Source organism: Mycteria americana, chromosome 4 (assembly GCF_035582795.1).
Source record: "Mycteria americana isolate JAX WOST 10 ecotype Jacksonville Zoo and Gardens chromosome 4, USCA_MyAme_1.0, whole genome shotgun sequence".
Classification (NCBI taxonomy): domain Eukaryota; kingdom Metazoa; phylum Chordata; class Aves; order Ciconiiformes; family Ciconiidae; genus Mycteria; species Mycteria americana.
The window spans coordinates 21,421,082-21,443,346 of record NC_134368.1 but is presented as its reverse complement, the minus strand read 5'-3'; the positions used below and the strand labels follow the sequence as shown (position 1 = coordinate 21,443,346).

Genomic DNA, 22,265 nt, shown 5'->3' with positions numbered 1-22,265 from the left:
AAGAGAGTTAACTAAAGCAAGCTTTTGTTCACTATTTCTCTCCATCCATCTCCTGTCTTTTCAAGCAGCTGAAGTGGTCATTTATGAAGGCAGGTGCGAGCATGCAATGAAATCCATGTAAATGGGAGATAATGGTACCACGGCATGCCCAGGTTGTGAAGCAAAACAACACCAACTGGTGACAGACTGAAGCAGAAACTCAGCAATGTGGCAAGTTTTCAAGTCATGGAAATCAGGCAGAAAAGGCATGGACAAAAGGTCTGGAAAAGTGATTACACAAGGTGAACAGCAGAAAATAAAATAAAAGCTGCCCAAGATCTTTAAAAAACTAGAAATGCCACATACAAACCAGGTAGATATTACAAACCAGGTAGATATTAAAAAAGAGGCAGCAGTGAATGATTCTTAGAGATCTAAAGATTAGTATTACAAAGAGTGGATTGTGTGCACGCTTGCTGAGAATATAAGAGTTCTTTTGACTACAAAACTATCAGGAAAGAATGAGAACTCACAGCAGAAGGCGGCTGAATGAGCCTTCAGTTAGCATAAAAAAAAAAAAAAAAGGATGATGAAGAAGAGATCAAAGTGGCAAGTGAGATCATCACATCCAGACACCACCAAAATCCTGAAAAACTTCTAAATCAAGTATTTCCTATCACCCTTTTGAAAAAAAGATGCATAAGCACATTACTGACACATTTATTATTACAGAAATCTGGCAGAAAAAAGAAGGTTGACAGAAGGAATCAGCAATGCATTCAGAAGCACTGACCTAAACTGGTGCATTCATATCGTGTCACTGTGAAATGTAGAAAGTCCACATGTACATATCCAAGCCAGAAAGAAAACTCACATTGACTCAAGCATATCCAAGACTGGACTAGAAAGATGCACAGAATAACCTCAGGGGGATTTCTGAAGGGCATGCCCCTGGGGCATGGGACACACCTGCTATTAACACAAATTTAGAAACAATTAGGGGCAGGACAGATCAGATTTCCATATGCCAATGGACTAAATCTACTTAGCAGAAAGCACAGCAAAACAATTGTTTCCAGGCACTCTAGTGTGACAATTACTAAAGTTAGATCAGAAGCAAAAGTTTCCTGGAAGAACACAAGACCAGGCTTAAGCTGAGTGGGCTCTGCTGTAGCAGCAATTTCTTATCAAGAGTAACTGCTCTACACAGAAAATCCACAGCACTTTTGAATGGGCATTTCTACCCCTCCTATCATACAGCTTCATTGTGCCTTCAACCATTAGCATCTGCTAGATAAGAACGCTGAACAGCAAGTAGCTTTCAAGGAGGTTGGTAAAGAAGGAAAAAAAATAAGTCTCTCTCAAAAGTGAACAGCTTTGTTTACAACGGTCTCCACCAAACAGTCCAAAAACTTCAAAAGTCCACTTTTAAAAAGTTACTTAAAAATAGCATATTTCAAAACAAGAGAAAGAGGATAAGTCTAGTATTTGATTTTTGCAATGCCAACTAGCAATTTCAGAAGATTTATTTATTTTTGAAGTACAGAATGGAGCACATGCATAAGACCTGGTCCTCTTCAAAAATACAGGTACACTCACTGTTCTGAAGGAAGATCATGCATTTAGCAGCACTGTTCATTCAAAGAGCTGAGTTTTAAGTCAGTTAAGACTCTGACAGCTAGTAGGGAAGAAGAAAACATTTAAGATTTCTAAAATTCTAAACTGTTTCTAGCTTCTACTGCTTAGCACTACGCCATTCTTACAGCAATATATAAACTAGCAAGGAACATGATTATGCTGAAGCCTATGCATGACATACAATACCACATCAGATTAAAAAAATATACTCTCTATTGTAACTTTTCATTACAAAAACACCAGATGGAGAAGACAGACTTTCAGGAACAATCTCTCAGAAGCTAGGCAGAGACATGCAAACATTTGACAAAACATACACACACACAAATGTTGCACTGAGGAGTAAAGAACTGCACGGACTGAAATACTGTGTTACTGAGGACAGATGTTATCAAAAGAGTTTTTACAAGTATATTTAAGTAACAATTGCTCAATTTTGTTGTCTAATTAGTCTTATGCTGACCTGCAAGGTTGTTGTTGGCCATACACACTCTTAAATTTAGGCTCTACAAGAAGCTTCTGTACCCATTACTAGAACACAAAGTCTGAGAAGAAAAGAATTGGGTCCTGAGTTTTGTTGTTTTCACATACCAGTTAATTTTATCTTAATAACAGTATTCAGGACTGAACAGGTTAACTACAAAAACATCAGCTAGTATTTCTTTTTCTCTTCACCTATAAAAAAATGCAAATGGAAAAGCTCTGAAGGAAATTTAGTTCATATCAAATCTTGTGCCAGACAAAAAAGGGTCAAATAAACGTACTCTAGAACACAGACACTCTTAGCTGAGAAGCAATACAGAATTTTGACACACAACATCCTACTACAGCTGCTTGAGTAGGTACAGGATACATCATCTCAGCAGCCTGAATTTAGATTACAGTCTTGTCCCTTTACCAGTATAAAAGCCTATGTCAAGGATCCAGACTTGATTCATGTTCTTCAGTTTCATCAGGTAGCTCTTCAGCAGATGCACCACACACATTGTCCTGGTTATCTGCAGACTGATTTAGCTCATCAGGTTCCCCAGCTGCAATCTGAGTTGTTTCTTCTTCCTCTTCTTCCTCAACTTCCCCATCATCCTCTACATCCATCTCAAACACCCTCACATGACGGAGATTTGAACTTAGCTACGGAGACATTAAGAAGTTTCCTTTAATAAATAAAAGCACCAATACCATTTAAAATATGTCAGCCAATAGCTTTGAAAATAGCCTTTATCTTTGAAATGGAAGTATCAAGGAAATTAGCAATTTTTTTATTGCTCTGCAGGCTGAAAAGTAAAGCAAGTAGATCTATTAACTTCTGGTAAAGTTTTACCATGTTGTGTTATGAGAGAAGTATGACTGTATGCTGACACACTTATAACAGATTATGAGAGAATAATCTATTTGTTTAAAAAAGAAAGTTTTGATAAATCTCACTAAATTAGCAGAAACAGGTTATCCCTCTCTCCAGTAATAGCATGTTTTATTTAATAGTTTACAGGCTTGTCCACAGATACTGTACTTACCACACAGGAAACTTTTCTAATGCCATTTACAGAAACATACTGAGCTTTCATATTCTCCAGCACTCTCCACTGATTCTCCAAGAAGACAGTACGCGTGGATATCTCACCACTTTGCTCATCCAGCCTGCACATAGCAAGAAGAAAAGCACAGAGCTAGTACTGGAATTGTGTCTTACGTACTAAGAAAAACCTCAGTCAGTCCAGTTTTTTATGTCTAAGATTTATTACATCATATGCAACACGCAGATAAGCATTTGAAACCATCATAATGCTGCTACAGATATTCTAGAGTGGGGGATCCAACTGTGGAGACACAGCATGTTTCAACTGAGATAAAAGATTACAACCTCCTTCTTGCTTGCTGTAAAGCCTGATCTTCCCACAAGTAACAGCTACAGCAGGAGGATGAGGATGGCCTTCCTTCAAACCTCTCCTCTGCAAGAAGAGGAGTTTCTAAAGAAAGTCCTGGAGGCAATGCCTCCACTTACACAGAAGTTTGGCCTCCATAACCTTTCAAAGATGTATCACTCCAGTTCACCCGCACTCATAGGGACTTTATGAAGGAACTCCCTGCCTATTACAGTAGCCAGGATTAGTTTGAACTTGCTTTTGATATTTTCTGTTCATTCTTCAATACACAGTTTCTTTGTGGCATTAAAAAAAAAAATATTTACAGTTCAGTATGGCTCTTTATTTTGAGGTAAAAATGTATCTTAAGCAATCCACCAGAGAGGCATAGGGAGAAAAAAGAAAAAGCAAGTGAGGCACAACTAAAAGACTGGATTCACTGCTTGAACTACATTGGCCTTTTTTGTGTGTGCGTTCACTTCCCCAGATGCTCTCCTCTCCCTACACCAACACAAAGAGGGGCACCAGTTCTGATGTTTCAAGGGTAAGCTGACAATAGTTATAAGTGTGACTACCAGAGGAACAATGAAGAAATACCTGTGTATCCTTAATACAAGGCAGAGGTATATGAGCAAATATGCTGAAAACATCCTAAATGCAAGTATTCTGACCAGCAAAGTTAGCATCCTCTAAAGAAAAGAAGATTTCTGATTCTACAGGACATCTTCAATTGGTCCTCCCATTTCATGAGAGCCATGTACACAGGTAGCATTCAGTCTCAAGAAAGCAAAACCAACACTAACCCAGTTCCCCAAAAACCACAAAACAAACTTTTTAGGAAGCTTCCATCTCCCCACCCCACTCTCCCTGGCACAAAAAAGAGTTTTTGTCTTTATTTACACACACACACACATAAAGCATGAGTAACTGTACACAGAATATTTACTTAATCTGCTTCTCAGTTCTGCATTTTTAGACTTGCTCAAAGTTTTCCAGTACCTTTTAGCAGAATCCCAGATGAATTCCCTATCTTGGTCTTCATCTGTGTATACTGAAGATAAAGGCAGCTGAGCCAAGACTCTCTCCTTCCCCTCTTGTTCCACACTTTCCTTCAGAACTACAGTTACAGTTTCATCATCATAGAAATGTGCATCTAAACAACTGTAGCATCTATAGGAAAACAATTTAGAAAGCATCAAGGAATAAATGTGAATACAGAACTAAAATATTTTTAAGTTGCACAGTGTTCATGTTAAAAAGTATTCAGTAGTTAACAGTGAGCTTTACTGTAAATGATAAAAAAGGTCAGTCATGCAGCTAAGACACTGAAAGACAGACATAACTACAGCAGACTCCTGTATCGTGCAGGAAAAATTATTCTGAAGGAAGAGAAAAAAAAAAAACAAACAAAACCAAAAAACCACAAACCACACAACCTTACTAGCAATCTTATTTTTTCCCATTTCAGGTGAAATGTAAGAAACAAACACAAACACCAAAGAAAATTTAGAAACACAACTGAATGTACTGAGGGCAATCACATCTGGCCTTTCAACATAAAAACGATAAGCTTAGTCTGCCATGCTTTCTAAGATGCCTTCATTCAGGGATGTCAAGCCTCACTTGATCTTAAAGAACATCAGAGATATAAGCAAGAGGTGTTTCCAGCTAGCTTTGTTTCTTGCACATGTGCTAAAGCTCTAGTTTTCAACAAGAAAACTAAAATTTACTTGACCTTGAAATGAAGTGCAAAATACACCCACAATCCTGCAGCGTCATGCACCTGTGCCATTTCTTACAGCCGGACTCACCCAGGACTACAAGCTGGTCCAGCATCTGAAGTAGTAACTTGCAGAATAACAGCCAAACTTCTCAGGCATTATAGTTAACGTAATGTAAAATAAACACTAGAAAACATGGTCTTCAATTTAGCGATCTGCAATTCTGGAAGAAAAATCAAATATACTGACCTGGAGTCTGAGCTCTCATTTATACTGTTGTTCAAGAAGTTTCCAAAATCTACTGCAAGAATTCCATTACTGACAGACCTAGAAGAACAGTGTTCATTATCCCAGTGACTGATTTATTTTCCGTTCATAGAGAATCCAAAATCTCTAACGGCAACTGTGGTAAGAGATAGCGTATGCCTGTCTAAGCTTAGCACAATACATGGCTACATCCCAAAATGATGTAACTGGTGGATGGGAACCTTTTGATTTCTTCTGCCCCTCAGCAAAACGTGACTAATGGAGTCAAATCGGAAACTACGTCTGGCTTGTGAGATACAGTTCTTTGCTGAACTCTTGGCTCAATTGTCCTAGTCTCAAGTCTGTTAAGTTACTTGTTCCTCAGATCTACAGAAAACGAGTTTAGACTGTTTTAGTTATCAATGAGGGAGGAAATAGGATAGAATCTACACCACAAGGCTGTAATTTTGTCATCAGCAGCTCTCAACTGCAAACACAAAAGATGGTTTCACCATGTGTTTTCTTCAGCAGTAAAACTGCTTCAAAAATTCCCACCCCATCACAGTTCATTATCTCCTCCAATTAAATGATGCAGATTATAAAAATCAGTATTCTACAGAGAGGAGGAGTTTTTGTTATTTCTAAACCCAGGTCATTTCAGTGCTCCCACGAACAGAATCCATCTTAAACAGTTGTATCAGCACAACCAGGCAGTGACAAACTGCATCTTGGACACAGAAACTCCTGAAGGTACACAAAACTACACCCCAAAGAGATGTATTCTATTTGTTGCACCTATGAGTCCATGTCCCATTTTTCCTTAGAGTATTAAATTACAGGCTGCAAGGGGTTAATCAAAGAATAATATTTACAGTAAGACAAAGCAACACTGAAAATATGATTCCCTGTAATTTTTCACAAGTTTGCACAAGCAAGTCATTCTGTGAGGAGCAAAACTAAGGGAGCCTGATTTTTTTCCTAAGCCTAAAACCATCTTGGGTCTTGTGATTAGATTTTCTGAGTCTAATAACAACATAAACTCCTCCTGCAGTTTCCTACTGCACTTCCTAATGTCCTGCTCATTTTCTCTAGTATCCAAGAAAGATTGTATTCATGCTGCTCATTCCTTCTTTTTACAAAAGGATTCAAATTTTAATTGTCTCTGCACACAGGTGCCAAAGCTCACAAACCACTTTTTCCCCCTTTTTGTCTTACCTGGAAGTATCAGTATGTCTCCTCAAAATGTATATTTTAGAAATAGAATTTTCTAATATGGTGAAGAGAACATAATGTATATTGGATGTTTTGTCATTCCACCTGTAATGCGGGGGGAAGGAAATGGAAATTTAGGTCAAGTTTTAATAATGGGTAAATGACATAGAACAAGGAATAGCAGCATACTTACAGAAATGGTAGTTTAAATAATTGAGGTGTGGAATCTTCGCTGAAAAGGAAAAAACAAACCAGTTTATAACATGTTACTGTAATTTTGTCCAACTGAGCTTTAGAAATAGTGTAAAGAAATACCTTTGAGAAGTTTTGTAGAGAGACATGCAGACTGCTTGATGCACTGACTTTCCAATTACATCCTAACAAATATAATGAAAATAGGCCAAAAATGCAGACAGTTATTCGTAATTATGCACCTTTTTAAGACAAAACAACCCAACCAACCAAACAAAAACACCTGAGTACATCTGAAAGAAAAATCCACCAATATTTATGCTGGAATAAACATCCCTAATGCAAACACTACTGTCACTTGATTGTCACTTGTTTCATGCTTCTTCTTAATATACAGACTAATGTATTGCCAACTAACACAATTACCTAGTACAGAGAGCATACACCAAGCTAATTAACATTAAAAATAGATCCCAATAATGTGGGAACAGAAGACAAAACAAAAAATCCCCCGTTATGCTCTGCCTAGCCAAGGGCTTGAGACATCCCAGCAGTGGTGAAGCTGGGCTACATGCTGCCACCTAAGTTGTAGGCACTCAAAGGCAAAGATTAAAACTTCAGGCCTTACTAAGCATGACTACTATCTCCAGTTGACTGCTACCCCTAAAAGAAAGTTATCATTTATATAAATTGAACTTACCGCTGGCTTTTGTAAACACTGATCAATGACCCCTTCCATTTGCCTTTTGACAAAATGCAGTGATTTCTCAGGATAGTAGGGAAACAAAAGTGGACTTTCTGTAAACAGATCAAGTTTGTTTTAAAAATGCTTGTATCTCTATAAAAACATACTACACTGTTATTATAGTGACAAATTGGAATGAGTCCAGTGGAGGGTCAGTAAGATGGTCACAGGGCTAGAGCACATGCTTTACGAGAAGTTGGGGGGGGCTGGGTTCATTCAACCTAGAGAAGTGAGGGCTAACAAGAAGGAATCTGTTGCTCTCTTCAGCTGCCTAAAGGAGGAGTTACAGAAGACATCATTTTCAAAGCTGCACACAGTGAGAGGAGAAGATCTAACAGTCATAAGCTCCAGCAAGGGAAATTCCAATCAGATATAAGGAAAAAAGTTTTCACAAGGACTGGTTACTCACTAGAGCAGGGTGCCCAGAGAAGCTGCAGGGTCTCTATCCTGCAGGCATAGAAGACTCGACTGCACAAAGTCTTGAGCAACCCAGCCTAGCTTCAAAATTAGCCCTGCTTTGGTTGGATTAGGTGACCACCTAAATTATTCCTTGATTATAAATTCTAACTGAAGTAACTAACTGGATTACAATATGAAACGAGACAAATGAATGAGAAATGGAGGCCTGCCTGCCCCTTCAGCTTTTCTTCACAGCCCATTCAAAATTGCGAAGAGGTGGAATTGCATTTACCCAAGAGCTAGAAACACAGTTGTCATAAAATATCTTGTTTAAACAAAACAATTTCTGTACTTTTTATAGTAGCTATGATTTGGCTTCAATAGGACAGATTTGTTCTTATGAAATGAAATACTTTGTAAGAAGACATCTAAGTAGTGAGATTTATCTCAAAAGCTATTTTAAGTACATAATCTGTTTCTTTTCCAATGTTTAGCTGGAAAAATGATAAAAATTTCATCAACCAACAAAGCAATATAAAACACCAAAGGAGGGTGGAAAGTGTCAATGACAGAAGCACTACTTGTCCTATAAACTGTACAGTTCTGAGAGCAAGACAAACATCTCAATACTTGCCAAATTAATACCAACAAAACCACTTACAAACCATCTCTACAAACAATCACGAATCTTGGTTAATAACAGAAATGACCAGTCAAGTAGTCTACACATTTAAAGTAACAAACATATTTTCAAAGTATGTTTAAAAATACATTTTCTAACTACTACTTTGCCAAACAAACAAGCTACCAATTCCCCCTTTTTATTGAATTAAATAAGCAGGAAAAGGCAGCTATAGCAAGTTCTATTACAAGATAGCTTATGCTGTAGAAGTTTTAGTCTATGGTTTTTAAAATTACATAAGAATCATTTTCACCATCAACTTGCTATAGTCTCTTACTTCTTTTTCACCACTAATCAACAAAATAGTCTCAGACTCAAGTCAAAGAGAACAAGTTAGGAGACTTCCCCTGAGGTTTGACCTAAGTGTAATTACTACTTTCTTAACTGGAATTAAGATCTCCTAAAACAGACATCTCCTGGGATTCCTTCCAAGCCAGCATTTTTGAGTCTGGTACATAAAAGTTAGGAAAGTCCTAATACCCAGAAAATGCTAATTGACTGGGTAAGCAGCTACATAAAAACTGTAAAATAACAAGGCCCATTTATTTTATCCTACTCAGATGGAGACCTATGACTAACACTATAGAAATAACTCATAAGCATGAAAAAACAGATTACTCTTCTACATTTGTTACATTCTACGTATATCAGATTCACTTTTACTTTTTACTAAAGCACACATTACCTTTAAGATGAGTACTATTTTTAAGAAAGTTAAACCACTGGTTTCCCTCTGTGTTAGGTGGTGATACAAGGTCATCATCTTCATCTTTCAAGTACTAGAAAAGAAACAGACGTTTGTAAGATTGCATTTTAAGAATAAAGGACATTGGAATTCACCTCCAACATTGCCCCTCACAAGTCTGTTAAACATTTCTTCTTAATTTAACATGCCCTACTCTTAAAATGAAATATTCTACCCCTTCCTGAAACAATAAGAAAAATCAACTATTGTCTAAGATCGTATAGTGATCTTTACAGAAGAAACTGATTTTTAAATCAAGCTTGAGCACAAATGTTTTGGAATCCAGTGACTGATGGCATAAAGACAACAAACACATTTCAGTTTTACATTACTATTGCTGGCTGTGAAGAAGTTTCATCCTTTTCCTAAAAATACAGCATGTGTAAGGTAAAACTACAAGATATATTTTTAAGCACTCCTTTTCCCAATAATAGTGGAAAATAATTAAAATACTCTCCTTTACCATTACTGGAATGTGCAACACTGCAAAAGGGACAGAGAAGAAGAGTGGGCACAGCTTTAAAAGCTTCTCCATCTAAGGATTTTCTCATTTATTCTTTGTCCATTTACTGCCTACATTCTTTACCTGGCCAACTCTCTCCACATTGAAGTATTTTCCTTTACGATTGTAAAGTTCTGGTGCCTGAAAAAATAATGCAAACAAAACCATTATTTAAACCCAAAGTTAATGAGAAGTAGCGTATAAAAAGATGATTGAATTATTTTATTATAGGATTTTTCAGATTCAATTCTTGGCAGCAAAAATACAATCAGATGCTGTACTTGGCAAACCAATATAACTTACCTCATTGAAGTGTTCAGTAAGAAAATCAGCAACAAACGTGATATCTTTCTGAGTCATCTAAAAGAAAAAAACAAAAAAGGGTGAGAAAAGCAAAGGATAAGAAATACATTTCAATACAGCACAGAACACATGTTCCGTAGGCTGAACAAGCGCAGCTCCCTCAGCCTGTCCTCCCAGGGCAAGTGCTCCAGCCCCCAACCTGCTTGGGAGCTCTCTGCTGAACTCACTCCAGTTTATTCATGTCTGTCATGTAGAGGAGGGCCCCAAACTGGAGAAAGTATTCTAGATGTGATCTGATGAGTGCTAAATAAGGAGGGTAACTACTTCCCTTGACCTCCTGGCCGTGCTCCTGTTAGTACAGCCCTGGTTACTCTTGGCTGCCTTTGCTACCAGGGCACACTGCTGGCTCATGCCCAGTTACATCCACCAACACCCCCAAGTCCACCTCAGTAGAGCTGCTCCCCAGCCAGTCGGGGCCCTGCTGTGCAACTGCAGGGGGTTATTCTTCCCCAGGACAGAACCTTGCATTTGTCCTTGTTGAACTTCAGGAGGTCCCTATCTGTCCATTCCTCCAGCCTATCTATTTCCCCCTGGAAGGCACCTCTGCCCTCGAGCGTATTAACTGGTTCACCCAGTGTAATGGTGTCTGCCAATCTGATGCAGGTGTATTCCATCTCCTCTACCAGAGCATTGGTAAATATGGTAAAATCCCATTCCAGTTAACTTAGTCATTTAGGGCATATAAAGAGCTGCTATACACAGAGGTCTTGCATTCACATACAGTGTACTAAAACCAGTAGTATTAACAAAGAAAACAGAAAATTCATGTAAGACAGCATATTAGTGTGAATCTGCAGGCATCAACTTTCTCAAAGAAATGACACAGACACTATACTTTAAGTTTTGGAACAAAAATAAACCTTTAATCTTGCCCTCTAAGTCAAGAATAATACAGAGTATACCACCATTTATTAGAAAATGTTACTACTACCTTGTTCAGCTCTGGAAGCACATGATCTTCTGACATCCTCAACATGGCTGAGGGAAAAATTATATTCTTACTGCATTAATATTAATATGTTTTCCTAATATGCTTAATTTTCCAATGGTTATGTAATAAGACATTGCTGATAAAATAGGAAAGATTAATTTGTCAGAAGCAAAAGAGTCTGGAATGAAGAATTATGAATTGAGACTGAAATTAAGCCTCACTTGCCCCACTAGCTTACAATACAAATCTTGGAGAATTTTTATTTAATCTTCTCCAACTGCATTGTACCCTCTACGAGACTGAGATAAGATTATTATAAAAAGGGTTCATAAGAATTTATTCATCTACATACCAAGAGTAGTAAAATGGATATATATAAAATACATTAATACTGTCATGCCCAGAATAATGTGTTTTAAGAGAATTGCACAGAAGTAATTTCAAATCTGTGAGGCTTAGATACACAGTTCTCTGTTTAGTTTCAACACAAGGAAAGAGGGTGAACATTTAAAGTTCTAATGTTATGACAGAGAACTCTGATAGTTCTGCTTTCTGCATTTTTTAAAATTAAAATTATTATATTCCTACTAGTAAGTGCTAACACTGCATTTCTGGTGCTTTTACAGTGTCTGGTCAGACTGCTTAGTTTTTGTAAAGTAGTTCTAAAAAGATCAATTAAAAATTATAAACCTATCGTAACCACTTTATAAAAACAAGCAGGCTAAAATATAGCATTCTGCACTTCCTTCTGACATTTCACCTTCAGCTACCCAGCTACAATTGGAGGTCGCTACTAAGTGCACCCGGACATTCAGAGACTGTTTACGTCTGTGCATAACCTTATAGCTAACTAGGTCTCCAAAGGAGGAAACAGCAAGTGACAGAGTAAACGAGAGTTAGACTATACTTCAAATTTGGTATAAAATAAATGAAGTCCTTTAATTTCCCCAAGTCAAGACCAGCAAATTGCTCATGGAGCAGACAACAGTTTGGAGTAACATTACAGGATAAGTATATATAATACTCACTGTACACACTAAGTTTAATTGAGAACTATCGAATTTATGATCTATGTGTTTAATGTTATAATTATTCTTGCCTCATGAACTGTAACCTTTTAGATGACCAGAAATTTTCTACGATAGAAATAAATAGATGGTTATAACTAAGATTGGCTTAATTACTTGCCGACATTTCAATGCTTACAATACAAAACAGATACTGGATGCTTACTATGTCATCAAGCTTACCAACATACAGCCATCGAAAAAATGCTTTGAAGTTTTTCATACTACTGTCGATAACTCTGAGCAAGAAACAAGAAAAGAAATTACCAGATCTAAATGTCACAAGCTGCTCCAGGCTTAAGTCCCACCTTTACTACAGGAAGGCCTGCAAGCACTATCAATTTTTTTAAAAATGCCAATGCAACCTTCCAACTAAGACTATTCTGGGGGTATGAGTCTATGAGATGCAGTGAGACAAGATAAAAGCTCACAACCAACAGAGGAGCCTTGCTCTCCCAACTTCCTCTATAACCAGCCACATGCTTCCCCTTAGATACAAGACTCAATAGGCATGTTTTTTAAGTTCTCCAGACTATATACTTACTGAAGCAGCTCATTTGCTTTCAGGATGAAAGAACCAACAGCAGTAATAGCCTCTGCAAAAAGAGCTAACCATTATTATTAAGCTTTCAAAAGTGAAATCGGAGTGGGTAAGTAGCATACACACTACTGTACCTTCAATTCTGGATGCATCTAATCCCAGAGACTCATATTTTTGTTTCCACAAAGCCATTCCTTTCAATTCACTCAAGTGGTATAACAGTGCCTCAGAGCCACTAGGAAGGCAGAGCAAAGTAGTATAATATTTTAGTCACTTTTCAGAAATCCACTGCTTCACTGCATGCTACATTTTCATCACTTAATGTGCAAAGTGGAGAGCTTTATAAGGTGGTCTGGCATGTAAGAGTTAAAGTATCACTTCACAGAAAAGCAAAATGTTGTCCTAATGATTTTAACCACTACACAAAGTCGGTGTGAAAGTTTTGTATATTTCAAGCAGTGATATACAGGTGATGTGTCAAGGTGATTCTTCAAAATACTTCAATAGTTCTCCATTAACCAAAAGTAAATTAATACATTTTGCCATGATCACGGTCTCCACGCCAGCACACCTACATACAAAGAATCACCAATACAGCATACTGTCTTTTAGCAAAGCATATCATATGCCATTTTATCTATAATTCATTGGACATTCTGTGACTTACCTCTGCAAATGACTTATGACCAACTTTTGTATACTGGAATAGGAAGACTCTATGGACTGACCAAGTTTTTTTAAACCCTGTTAAAAAAGAAATACAAAAATATAATAATGTTCTGTTAACTTAACAGAACAGTAATTAAAAGATATTGAAATAGATTATTTTAATATGTTAAAAAATATTAACATACCTTTACTGTCAGTTGGTTCATTAGTAACGCCTGAAGTTCCAGACTAAAGGGAGTGGGGTAGAGAACCAAATATGCATTCATTTTGTATTTCAATATCTAATGCAAATGCATACTCGGATAAAACAACAGTAACTACCTTGCTTTGCCCCATAACAACAGCTGCATAAATTCATCCTGAACAGAAGTGGTTGTATTCTTTTCCTGTCGGTCAAAATGATTGAAATAGATTGGTAAAGAGATTAAATCCAGGCTACCAAATAATCTCACAAACACTTCAATTAAAGTATATCGGAAAACCCACCCATATCCTTGAATGCTGAAATCAGACTACTGATCACTGGAAATTTTCTAGTATTTTAAGTTTTTTTCAATTTTATTACCCAGTAAAAATTCTAAGCAGTTTGCCATCACCAAAAATCTATTTTAAAAAAATAAATAAATTATTTGATTCGATTAACTTCTAGCCATGGTCAATGAACACAAAATTTAAGCAAATCCAAGAGCATCTTAATCATGGCTGTTATACATGCTCTATTGAACTAGGCTGTAAGTGCTGGTAGGCTGTTACTCAACAGTTACAGTATTCAGTTTATCAATGACTGAAGTACAAAGAGCACAGCCTTAAATAGAAAGCAACTGATCCACAGCTGTGCAAGCTAAAAACTATCACTTCTGAATAACTTAGAATAAATAAAATAAAGAAGTACCACAATACAATCGTGCGTGATTGTACTCGGATATCCTCAGCATCAGAGCATTTCACACACAATAGGTTCCAGGTTGCCTCTGAACTTAGAGATTGTTACCTGGAGGCATTATGCTTAAACAACATTAAGATATGCAGTATGTTAACATGAACAGCAGAACTACTGCAAAAAATGATTTTCCAAAAAAATGGTTAATGCTATAGTACCTGTACGAACTTTGTTAGCCGTGAGTCCATCTGCATCAATATTTCTTCCCATGCTTCACACATGCACGTCAACGACAACTTTATATACTGTAATACAGATACAGACATTAGCGTTATTCCCTTTTTCCCCCCTTCAAAGCACATGCAGGAACTGGATGTTACAATACAAAGGGAAGATACACTGTAGATATTATATAAAATTTATTATCAAGTTCCAAGTTAGAGCTCTACATTTACTTAAAACCAACTTACGCTTCCTACTACAAAACACTTATTTTACTTGCATTAAGAATATCGAAGCCCGTAAGAACTGTGATATTAAAAAGATGTCGTAAGACAACTGTACCTGTAACAGAGTTGAAATGTGAGTAAACTTCCGGGCCATTCGAGTTACCTCAGGTAAGTAACTTGATAATAGACTAGTGTCCAGCTATAACAAATGAAACAAGCAACAGTTAACAGATGATTCTTCTTTTAAGAAATTTTAGATTACATGAATTGCAAGACAGATGGGGAGGACCCACAGAAAAACTGTCATTTCCCATTTCCTGAAAGTTGATTTTAAGAGGGAAATGCATTTAATTCAAAAGGGCAATAAATATTTTTAATACATCTATGAGGTACTATAGTCCTGATGAAGTTCCTCATTTTGGAGTTCTAACAGTAATAGTTTTAAGGATGACTGTTCTGGATAGACTGGATAATCAACAGCATTGCTCCTATGCCTTTGCGTGCAGGATGAAGAAAATCTGAATAACTGTAACTGTAATTGAATAAATGAATGTTATATTTAAAGTAATATTTTAAAAGAATGCCTCAGATCATCATCATCAGTCTCATCAGTGAAACTGCATATTAACGCGATAAATCCAAAAGCTAAATCAGGGTGAATTTCAGAAAGGCTGGAAATGGTACTTTGTGTTTTTTCTGCAAATAATGGGAAAGCAATAAAGCTACCAGAAAGTAATTTAAAAAGCAGGTTTACTTTTAAAGAACATTTTAAAATTACTTTACTTGCCTGAAAATATGTTATCTCTGCTTCACTGTCTGAAGAGTCTCGTATCTCTGTAATAACCGATAGTGATTTCAAATCACTAGACAAACATAGTCCACGACAAGAACCTGCCACCTGAAGGATTCCAGTTTAAAAGTTAATGAAATATTGAATTTCCGCTAAGATGTATTTACTGCTCTAACACATTTACATACAAAGAAGGCTGCATTCAATGACATGTAAAAACAAAGTGGAATTTTCAGCTACTGTTCAGGAACAAAAGCACTCTTTTTACTGTGGATTACTTTAGTGTTGAACTTTGTTTCATTTGAAACAAGATGTTAAAATTGCCAGAGATAGGATGTCTTTCCAACAATAACCACACAACCCAATTGAGAGAAACAACTATCCCTTTCTTTAAACTTCAACAGCCCAGTTTCACTTATGTGTAAGCATACATATGTATTTTTTCATTCAATTCAGTTGTAGCTTGGTATATTATGAAGAAAAGACATGGAAAGCAATGGAACGTACCCCAGTTACTGTAGCAATCTTGAACATTCCATAAGCATAAATCTCAATAAATCCTGAGCTTCCACCAAGGACAAGAGCATTAAGCCTATAAAAATAGAAGAATATGTGTCGATGAGCATACTGAAACAAATTCTAATACATACAAATATAATTCTTAATACTTAAATTCCATCCTTTTACTAAAGATCCTCTAAAGAATCTCTGAACAAAAAGAAACACTGTACTACTGTCTACAATCCATGAAATTTAAAAACAAAAAAATTATTAGCTTGAATTTCATTGATAAGACCTGTCTCTAACATTTACAGAAAGAGCATCAATTACTAAATTAACTGAGGGAATAGGGAAAAAAATAATGCAATTTAGGCACAGAAGTCCTTCTTCACTGACTTCATACCTTCTAGAAGAAAAAAGTAACAGTTTCTAGCAACAGCCCACCTACCAATACAGGCTGCAAAGCCTTCTTATAAAGCTACTTTTGTATTCCCCTGAGTTTATACTAACTACATGCAGGGTAAGTTTGTCACAGTCACTCAGTGGCACTCCTCAGCAAAAACTCAAAGGCAATAAACAGCTGAAATGGGTGCAGCAGCAAAGAACAGCCACAAGTAACAGCATTCAGAAACAGAAACCCAGTTCAAAGAATAGGGTCTGGGACAGACAGATCTGTGTTTTGCGCACTTATTAAAACCAACTTGCTACAATGACTAGGGAAAAAGCTTCTCTATGACCTCTCCCTTTTTGTCTATGTTTAAAATGTTAAACTTTGGACAGGGACTTTGTCTATTGCTGTCATATATCCATACATCTTCAGCTACACATATTTGCTTACACTACAGTGAGCAGTAATGCTCTCCAACATAAAAAATGAGAATGTTTTGTATGTCCCCTTATAAATAAGAGAAAATTAACTGCAAATTCTGCCTGTTACACACCTAAATACATGTTAAAAGATAATGTTTCCATTAAAACCAAGACAGAACTTAACAAAACAGTATCTGAAAAACTTTTGGTTTGATTAATTGAATGGATGAAGGAGCACAGAATCCACAAAGCTCCTATACCACCGACAGCTACCACATCTCTCTCTCTAGCAAGGAATTCCTACTATAAGAGTAGGACTTAAAGGCCTAAGTCTTAAAAAGGAATAACTGGTGATAGACAGAGATGCAAGTTTTGAAATAAGGAGAATGATTCTCAGTGGTGGGACTGTAAGGAACAGTGAAAGAAAGTGAAAGGAAAAAAAGGAATACAAGGCACAGAGGTTAAGCACCCTCCTCAAAGATGCACCACAAGCACTCCACAAAGCCAGTCTCAGCCTGCTAAACTACACTTCCTCCAGCTGCTCTTTGTGTGTTTCCTAATAAGAGATATTTACTTTATTTTAAAGTGATCCTAATACAGCTGATTTCAGAGCTAATTTCAAGTTTAGCTTTGTCACACTCATGCAAAGCCACAAAAATTCCCCATCCATAACAAGCATTCACAAATGTGTCCAAGACCAGCTTAAGTAACGCATACAACATAGCCTTCAAACACACCCCAAGAAATCTTCTAAGTAAAAGAAGATATGGCATCAATAGCAGTGGCTGATAAAGTGCCTTATAATCCCTCTAAATTGAGGAGAAAAGGTGTAAGCTGATGGAGACTTCTTTTTTTTTTTTAAATATATTCTTTGAACTTTATCTTTGTACATTAAAAAAAAAGACTTTCCATATCCTTTCTCCAGGACCCTTAAAAACAGATTATGAATAACTTAAAAGTAAACCCACTTATCCATTATTTTACAGCTTTTAAAAAAACAACCAAAAAAAACCCCCACAACAACCCACATACAAAATTTACCTTACATCACCCAGAAGCTTCATAATCTCATCTGACTTTTCTTCACTGAAAATACAAAACACATGACTGGGGTTTATGTAGCTTGTCTCAATACCAGAAAACACAATAAAACAAAAAATAGCGAGAGATAAGATGACAATTTCTTACCTGAAAATTTTTGCAGTGGTACTGTAACTGAAAACAAAATAATTATTCTCAATAACAATAAGCAGACATCTAATCCAAAGCATCTGTAGAGCATTAAAGATGAATAACCAGAACAATGACAACAAATGACAAACGGTATCTTCTAAAGCTTACTAGTGTAATGCTTACTTTTTTGGTAGCGCTGGTAATTTAGGCAAAAGAAGATTTGATTCATCCTCAGCATTGTAAAAGGAAGTGAGAACACTGAAAAAGAAATAAGACTGTCTTTACCACCCAAGCTGTAAAAACGGGGGGGGGGGGGGGGGGGGGGGGGCAGGGAGGGGGCAAGGGGTGGAGAATTTCATTCTGACTTCAAAGTTGTTACAGCATATACTCAATACATTATGTATATTAAAGAGTTACAAATATCAGAGGGTAACCCCTTATGGGGCCTTTAATAATTTATCAAATTAATGAAAGAAGTCTGATAATCTTTTTTTATTTCCACCAAAAGAGAATATAAAGTTTGTATCTGCTGGCTCAGTAGCTTGCCACCAAATCCCTCATCACCTGTAATGCAGTTACTGACTTGAGGTCTTCTGTTTAAACCCTGTACAATCCTGCGGTACAACCTACCCACCTCAAAAAAGCTTCACTCTGAAGACACACTACAGTGAGAGGAAGACTAAAGTGCAATACACATTACCACACCTTAGACATGCCAGAAGGATGAGACTCCCAACAAGGAGATAAGTCTACCCCCATCAGGAGAAGAATGCTAGAGTGATTTAAGATGTAGTTATTTTCTTGCTATTTTAAGATTGGTGTTTTCTGGAGGTGGGGGGAAAATCCCCAAGTCAGGCTTACACCACCTCCCTTCTTTAAATAAATGCTTCATTTAATTATTGTCTTGCACTGCAATAAGGTCCATATCAGAGGTTCTTGTAAGACCACAGAAACAGGGACCATCATGTCCTCCAGCTCACAAGTGTTGCTGAGAATTGTCTAATGACACAGAGCTCATGGTTACTAAGGGCAATCTGACTTCTTGAAGCAAGTACACCCACAACAGAATTGCTGCTGGAGTTGGATATAACACCAAAGGCACATGGTGAAAGATGTAAGCACCAACCTAAAGATCTTGAAAACACAAGTGGAGAAAGATTTAAATATAATGCTTATTCTGACCAACAAAATAGATGAACATAATACCATTATTATAATTAGTTTAATAAATTAATTGGTATTGAAGTAAACTGGATCAGAAGACAGGCTGTACAAGCTAACACTAGATTAAGCAGCTCTTAAGAGGTGGGCGCTCAAGATCATGCTGAAATTTTTGTGTATAACCTAAATAACCACAAGACTAATATATCAGCACTAAAAATAAGCGTACAAAAACTGTCTGTTCTAACCAAAAGGAAAATTTTAGCCAAGTGGTAACAAAAAGCCATAGCTACGTAGTATTATACTATTTTATATGACTGCTTGTAACGTACTAAGTATAAATTATTAGTAAAGCGGCACTACATAGCCCATAATTTATTTTAGAGTTTTTTGGACTCACCTGCTTTCCTCAGTTACTTCCATCCAATGCATGTAAGTAATAGATGAGTCCACGGAGAAGGAGTGCAAGCTTTCAGGTTTTTCTACGTCACACAGAATAATCCGCTTGGTATCAGTAAGGCCAAAAGCTAAAACTAGAGAAAGATGAGTAAAATGTATAAACAACCAACGTGCAAAACTTTGTAGTTACTTTATACTGAATTAGAAAATAATGTGTCTTCAAAGCCAGCTACTGGACAGAATTTTCTCTTTGGCTATCTACAGTCCTTCCAAATTCTCATTTGAAACCTACTCATTAAAATGAAGGTTCAAACTCCTATCATATTTCAGGTGATAAATTTAAGTCACAGGCATGATCCCACAATTATTTATCTACATGTTGAACTGAACACGCTTCTAATACTTCTAACAACAGTTCTGATAAAGCAGAGGCTTCAGTTTTTGCAAGTTTGAGGCCAAAATTATATGTAAAGACTGCCCACCAGGAAGGTTTGGTTTTTATTACAACAAAAACCAACTTTTGCATCACCTTCTTCTTAACTTTATTAATCCATAAAAGCATATGGCAGGCAACGGTTTCTATGCTTACTTCCTTCTAATCACAGGCAATCAAACAGCTTAAAAAGAAGTTCCTTAAACTCCTCTGATTCCATCATAAAACTATATGGGTATTATTTACCCACATGTCATGGAAGGGATTGTTCCCATTCTCTGGCCTCTAATGAGTCAAAAAATTAACGAATTTCCAGCTTAGCTTTATTGAGCTATTAATTTCAACATTATTTCTGTTGATAAGGAAAAGGCTTTTTTTTCCTTCTCTGGTGTATTATTAGAGCAATTTTAGCCTCTAAAGTTCAGTCTATGCTAAATAAGCTAAGCTCTTCAGTCAACCATGATCAGACAGCCTCTCTCTCTACTCACACAATAAATTTTGTCATTCATATAAAAATATTCAGCTTAGGAACTGGAAGTTTTGTTATACCCTGAAAAGCAGTATTTTGGACATAAATCCACCTTGCAAATCCTTCTTGCAATTGCTTTCAACAGCGTAACTCTCTCTATTACTTTGAATAAACCTACATAAAATTAAGCCACCCTCACCCTTCTCTTCAAACACAGTTTACTTGAAAATTTCCTTCACGGATAAGAGGTATCATCACCACAACTTTCACTGATTTCCAGTGGGATTTTTATTGCACCATATCACCTCATATACTTGACATTACTTTTGCCATCTGGTCTCCAAGCAAGAGCAGTCACTTCTTTTCCTGTATTTTCATTTGGAGGCAAACTCCACACTCGTTGAAAGTTTGCAAGCCGATGAAGTAAAACCTATAAAGCAAACACATTAAAGACAGAAAAATAAACTACATTCTCCCACTAATACCAGTTTGTAAATCAGTTCAAGACACTTTTTTTACTATTCTTTACTAACTCCTACATCTTAAATATCACCTGCTCCTCTAGTAGATGATTGAGTCCTATGTCATTTTAGAGGACAGTATACTGTTTACTATACAGCAACACAGAGAAATAAGCTGTGCCTTTTACAAGCCTAGAAGCTTGTAACCAACAGGGGTTACCCACGCTTCTCCAGCAAAGACGCCCTGACAGCACAACAGTCTGTCTTCATGCATGATCACACACAGCAGTTGCAGGAAAAACACACCTGAAAATAGATTTAATTTAAATAGCAAGTTTCATGTGCTTTAACATCCCTCTGATACAGGCACTGAGAGTATCATCAGCAAATTTGTTTGGAAATTAGAAAGTAAAAAGGGAAAGAGCAGTAAGTATTGAGAAGCTCGATAAAAAGATTTCTATTCCTAAATGCTTGGCTAAGCTTACAAGAATTATGGCACAGATAACAGCAAAGGCATCTCAGCGACTGCACAGAACAGGCAGCGTGTTCCTGCTAGCAGCAACCACTCTTCCCTCTTCAGAGTCCTTCCTGTCAGCCCGCAGATGCGGCCTCGGCACGGCCCCAGGCAGCCCGCGCCGGGCTCCCCCTGCCCGGGACCGGCGGCTCGGCAGCCCCCCGCACTCACCTCCCCCGCTCTGTTGGCCAGGGCGATGAGGTCCCTTTTGGGGGACCAGGCCATGAAGACGACCTCCTGGGGCAGCTGCTTCTCCCCCACTTGCCGGAAGGCAGGCATGGCGGCGGGGCGCTCTGGCGGGACGCCGCGCTGCTCCAAGCGGCTCCCGGGCCCCTTCCCTTTCGCGGGGCGTCCCCTGATCGCACAACGCCGCCGGCCTCCCGCCCTCCGCTCCCGGCTTCCGGAGGCGGTGCTGCCCGCCGCGGCGCCGATTGGGCCTTGAGGGGAGCGGGGCCGCCGCGGCCGCCCGCGCCTCAGCGGCGGGCGCTGCCCCACGGCGGCGCGGGGAGGCGGCTCAGGCTCTTCCCGCCCTGCCCGCTGGGACAAGGCTCCCGCCTGCCGTGTGCGCCTCAGTGCGGGGCAAGGGCTCTCCCCCGGCGGGGGCCGGCTCCCTGCCCTCACCCCCGCACGGGGCTGAGAGAAATGCCCGCGGCCGGGAGGGCCTCGCGGAAGGGAGGCGGGGGCCCGGGCTGGCGGTGGTGCTCCTTGCGGGGGCCCGGCCCCAGCTGGGG

At 38.0% G+C, this 22,265-nt stretch overlaps 1 protein-coding gene across 3 annotated transcripts; it reads right to left on the bottom strand.

Annotated features, from left to right (window-relative positions):
- Window positions 1-441: 441 nt before the first annotated feature.
- On the bottom strand, window positions 442-21,965 carry ANAPC4 (anaphase promoting complex subunit 4). Of its 3 annotated transcripts, XM_075499868.1 has the most exons (29): window positions 21,706-21,924; window positions 20,884-20,989; window positions 19,659-19,791; window positions 18,281-18,355; window positions 18,113-18,139; window positions 17,966-18,010; window positions 16,121-16,205; window positions 15,611-15,721; window positions 14,939-15,022; window positions 14,593-14,679; window positions 13,816-13,880; window positions 13,680-13,722; window positions 13,493-13,569; window positions 12,960-13,060; window positions 12,829-12,880; window positions 12,468-12,523; window positions 11,215-11,264; window positions 10,227-10,283; window positions 10,008-10,064; window positions 9,362-9,455; window positions 7,551-7,648; window positions 6,974-7,035; window positions 6,852-6,890; window positions 6,662-6,763; window positions 5,450-5,527; window positions 4,479-4,649; window positions 3,132-3,255; window positions 2,516-2,748; window positions 442-1,657 (listed from the first exon to the last, which is right to left on the bottom strand). In XM_075499868.1, the coding sequence occupies exons 1-28, from the start codon at window positions 21,811-21,813 to the stop codon at window positions 2,533-2,535; spliced, it is 2,403 nt and encodes an 800-aa protein (XP_075355983.1). In that variant the 5' UTR covers window positions 21,814-21,924; the 3' UTR covers window positions 442-1,657; window positions 2,516-2,532. The 3 variants fall into 3 exon arrangements, with proteins under 3 accessions (XP_075355983.1, XP_075355984.1, XP_075355985.1); XM_075499869.1 differs by having other exon boundaries at window positions 443-2,748; window positions 21,706-21,965; XM_075499870.1 differs by having other exon boundaries at window positions 444-2,748; window positions 11,218-11,264; window positions 21,706-21,963.
- Between the last annotated feature and the right edge of the window lie 300 nt (window positions 21,966-22,265).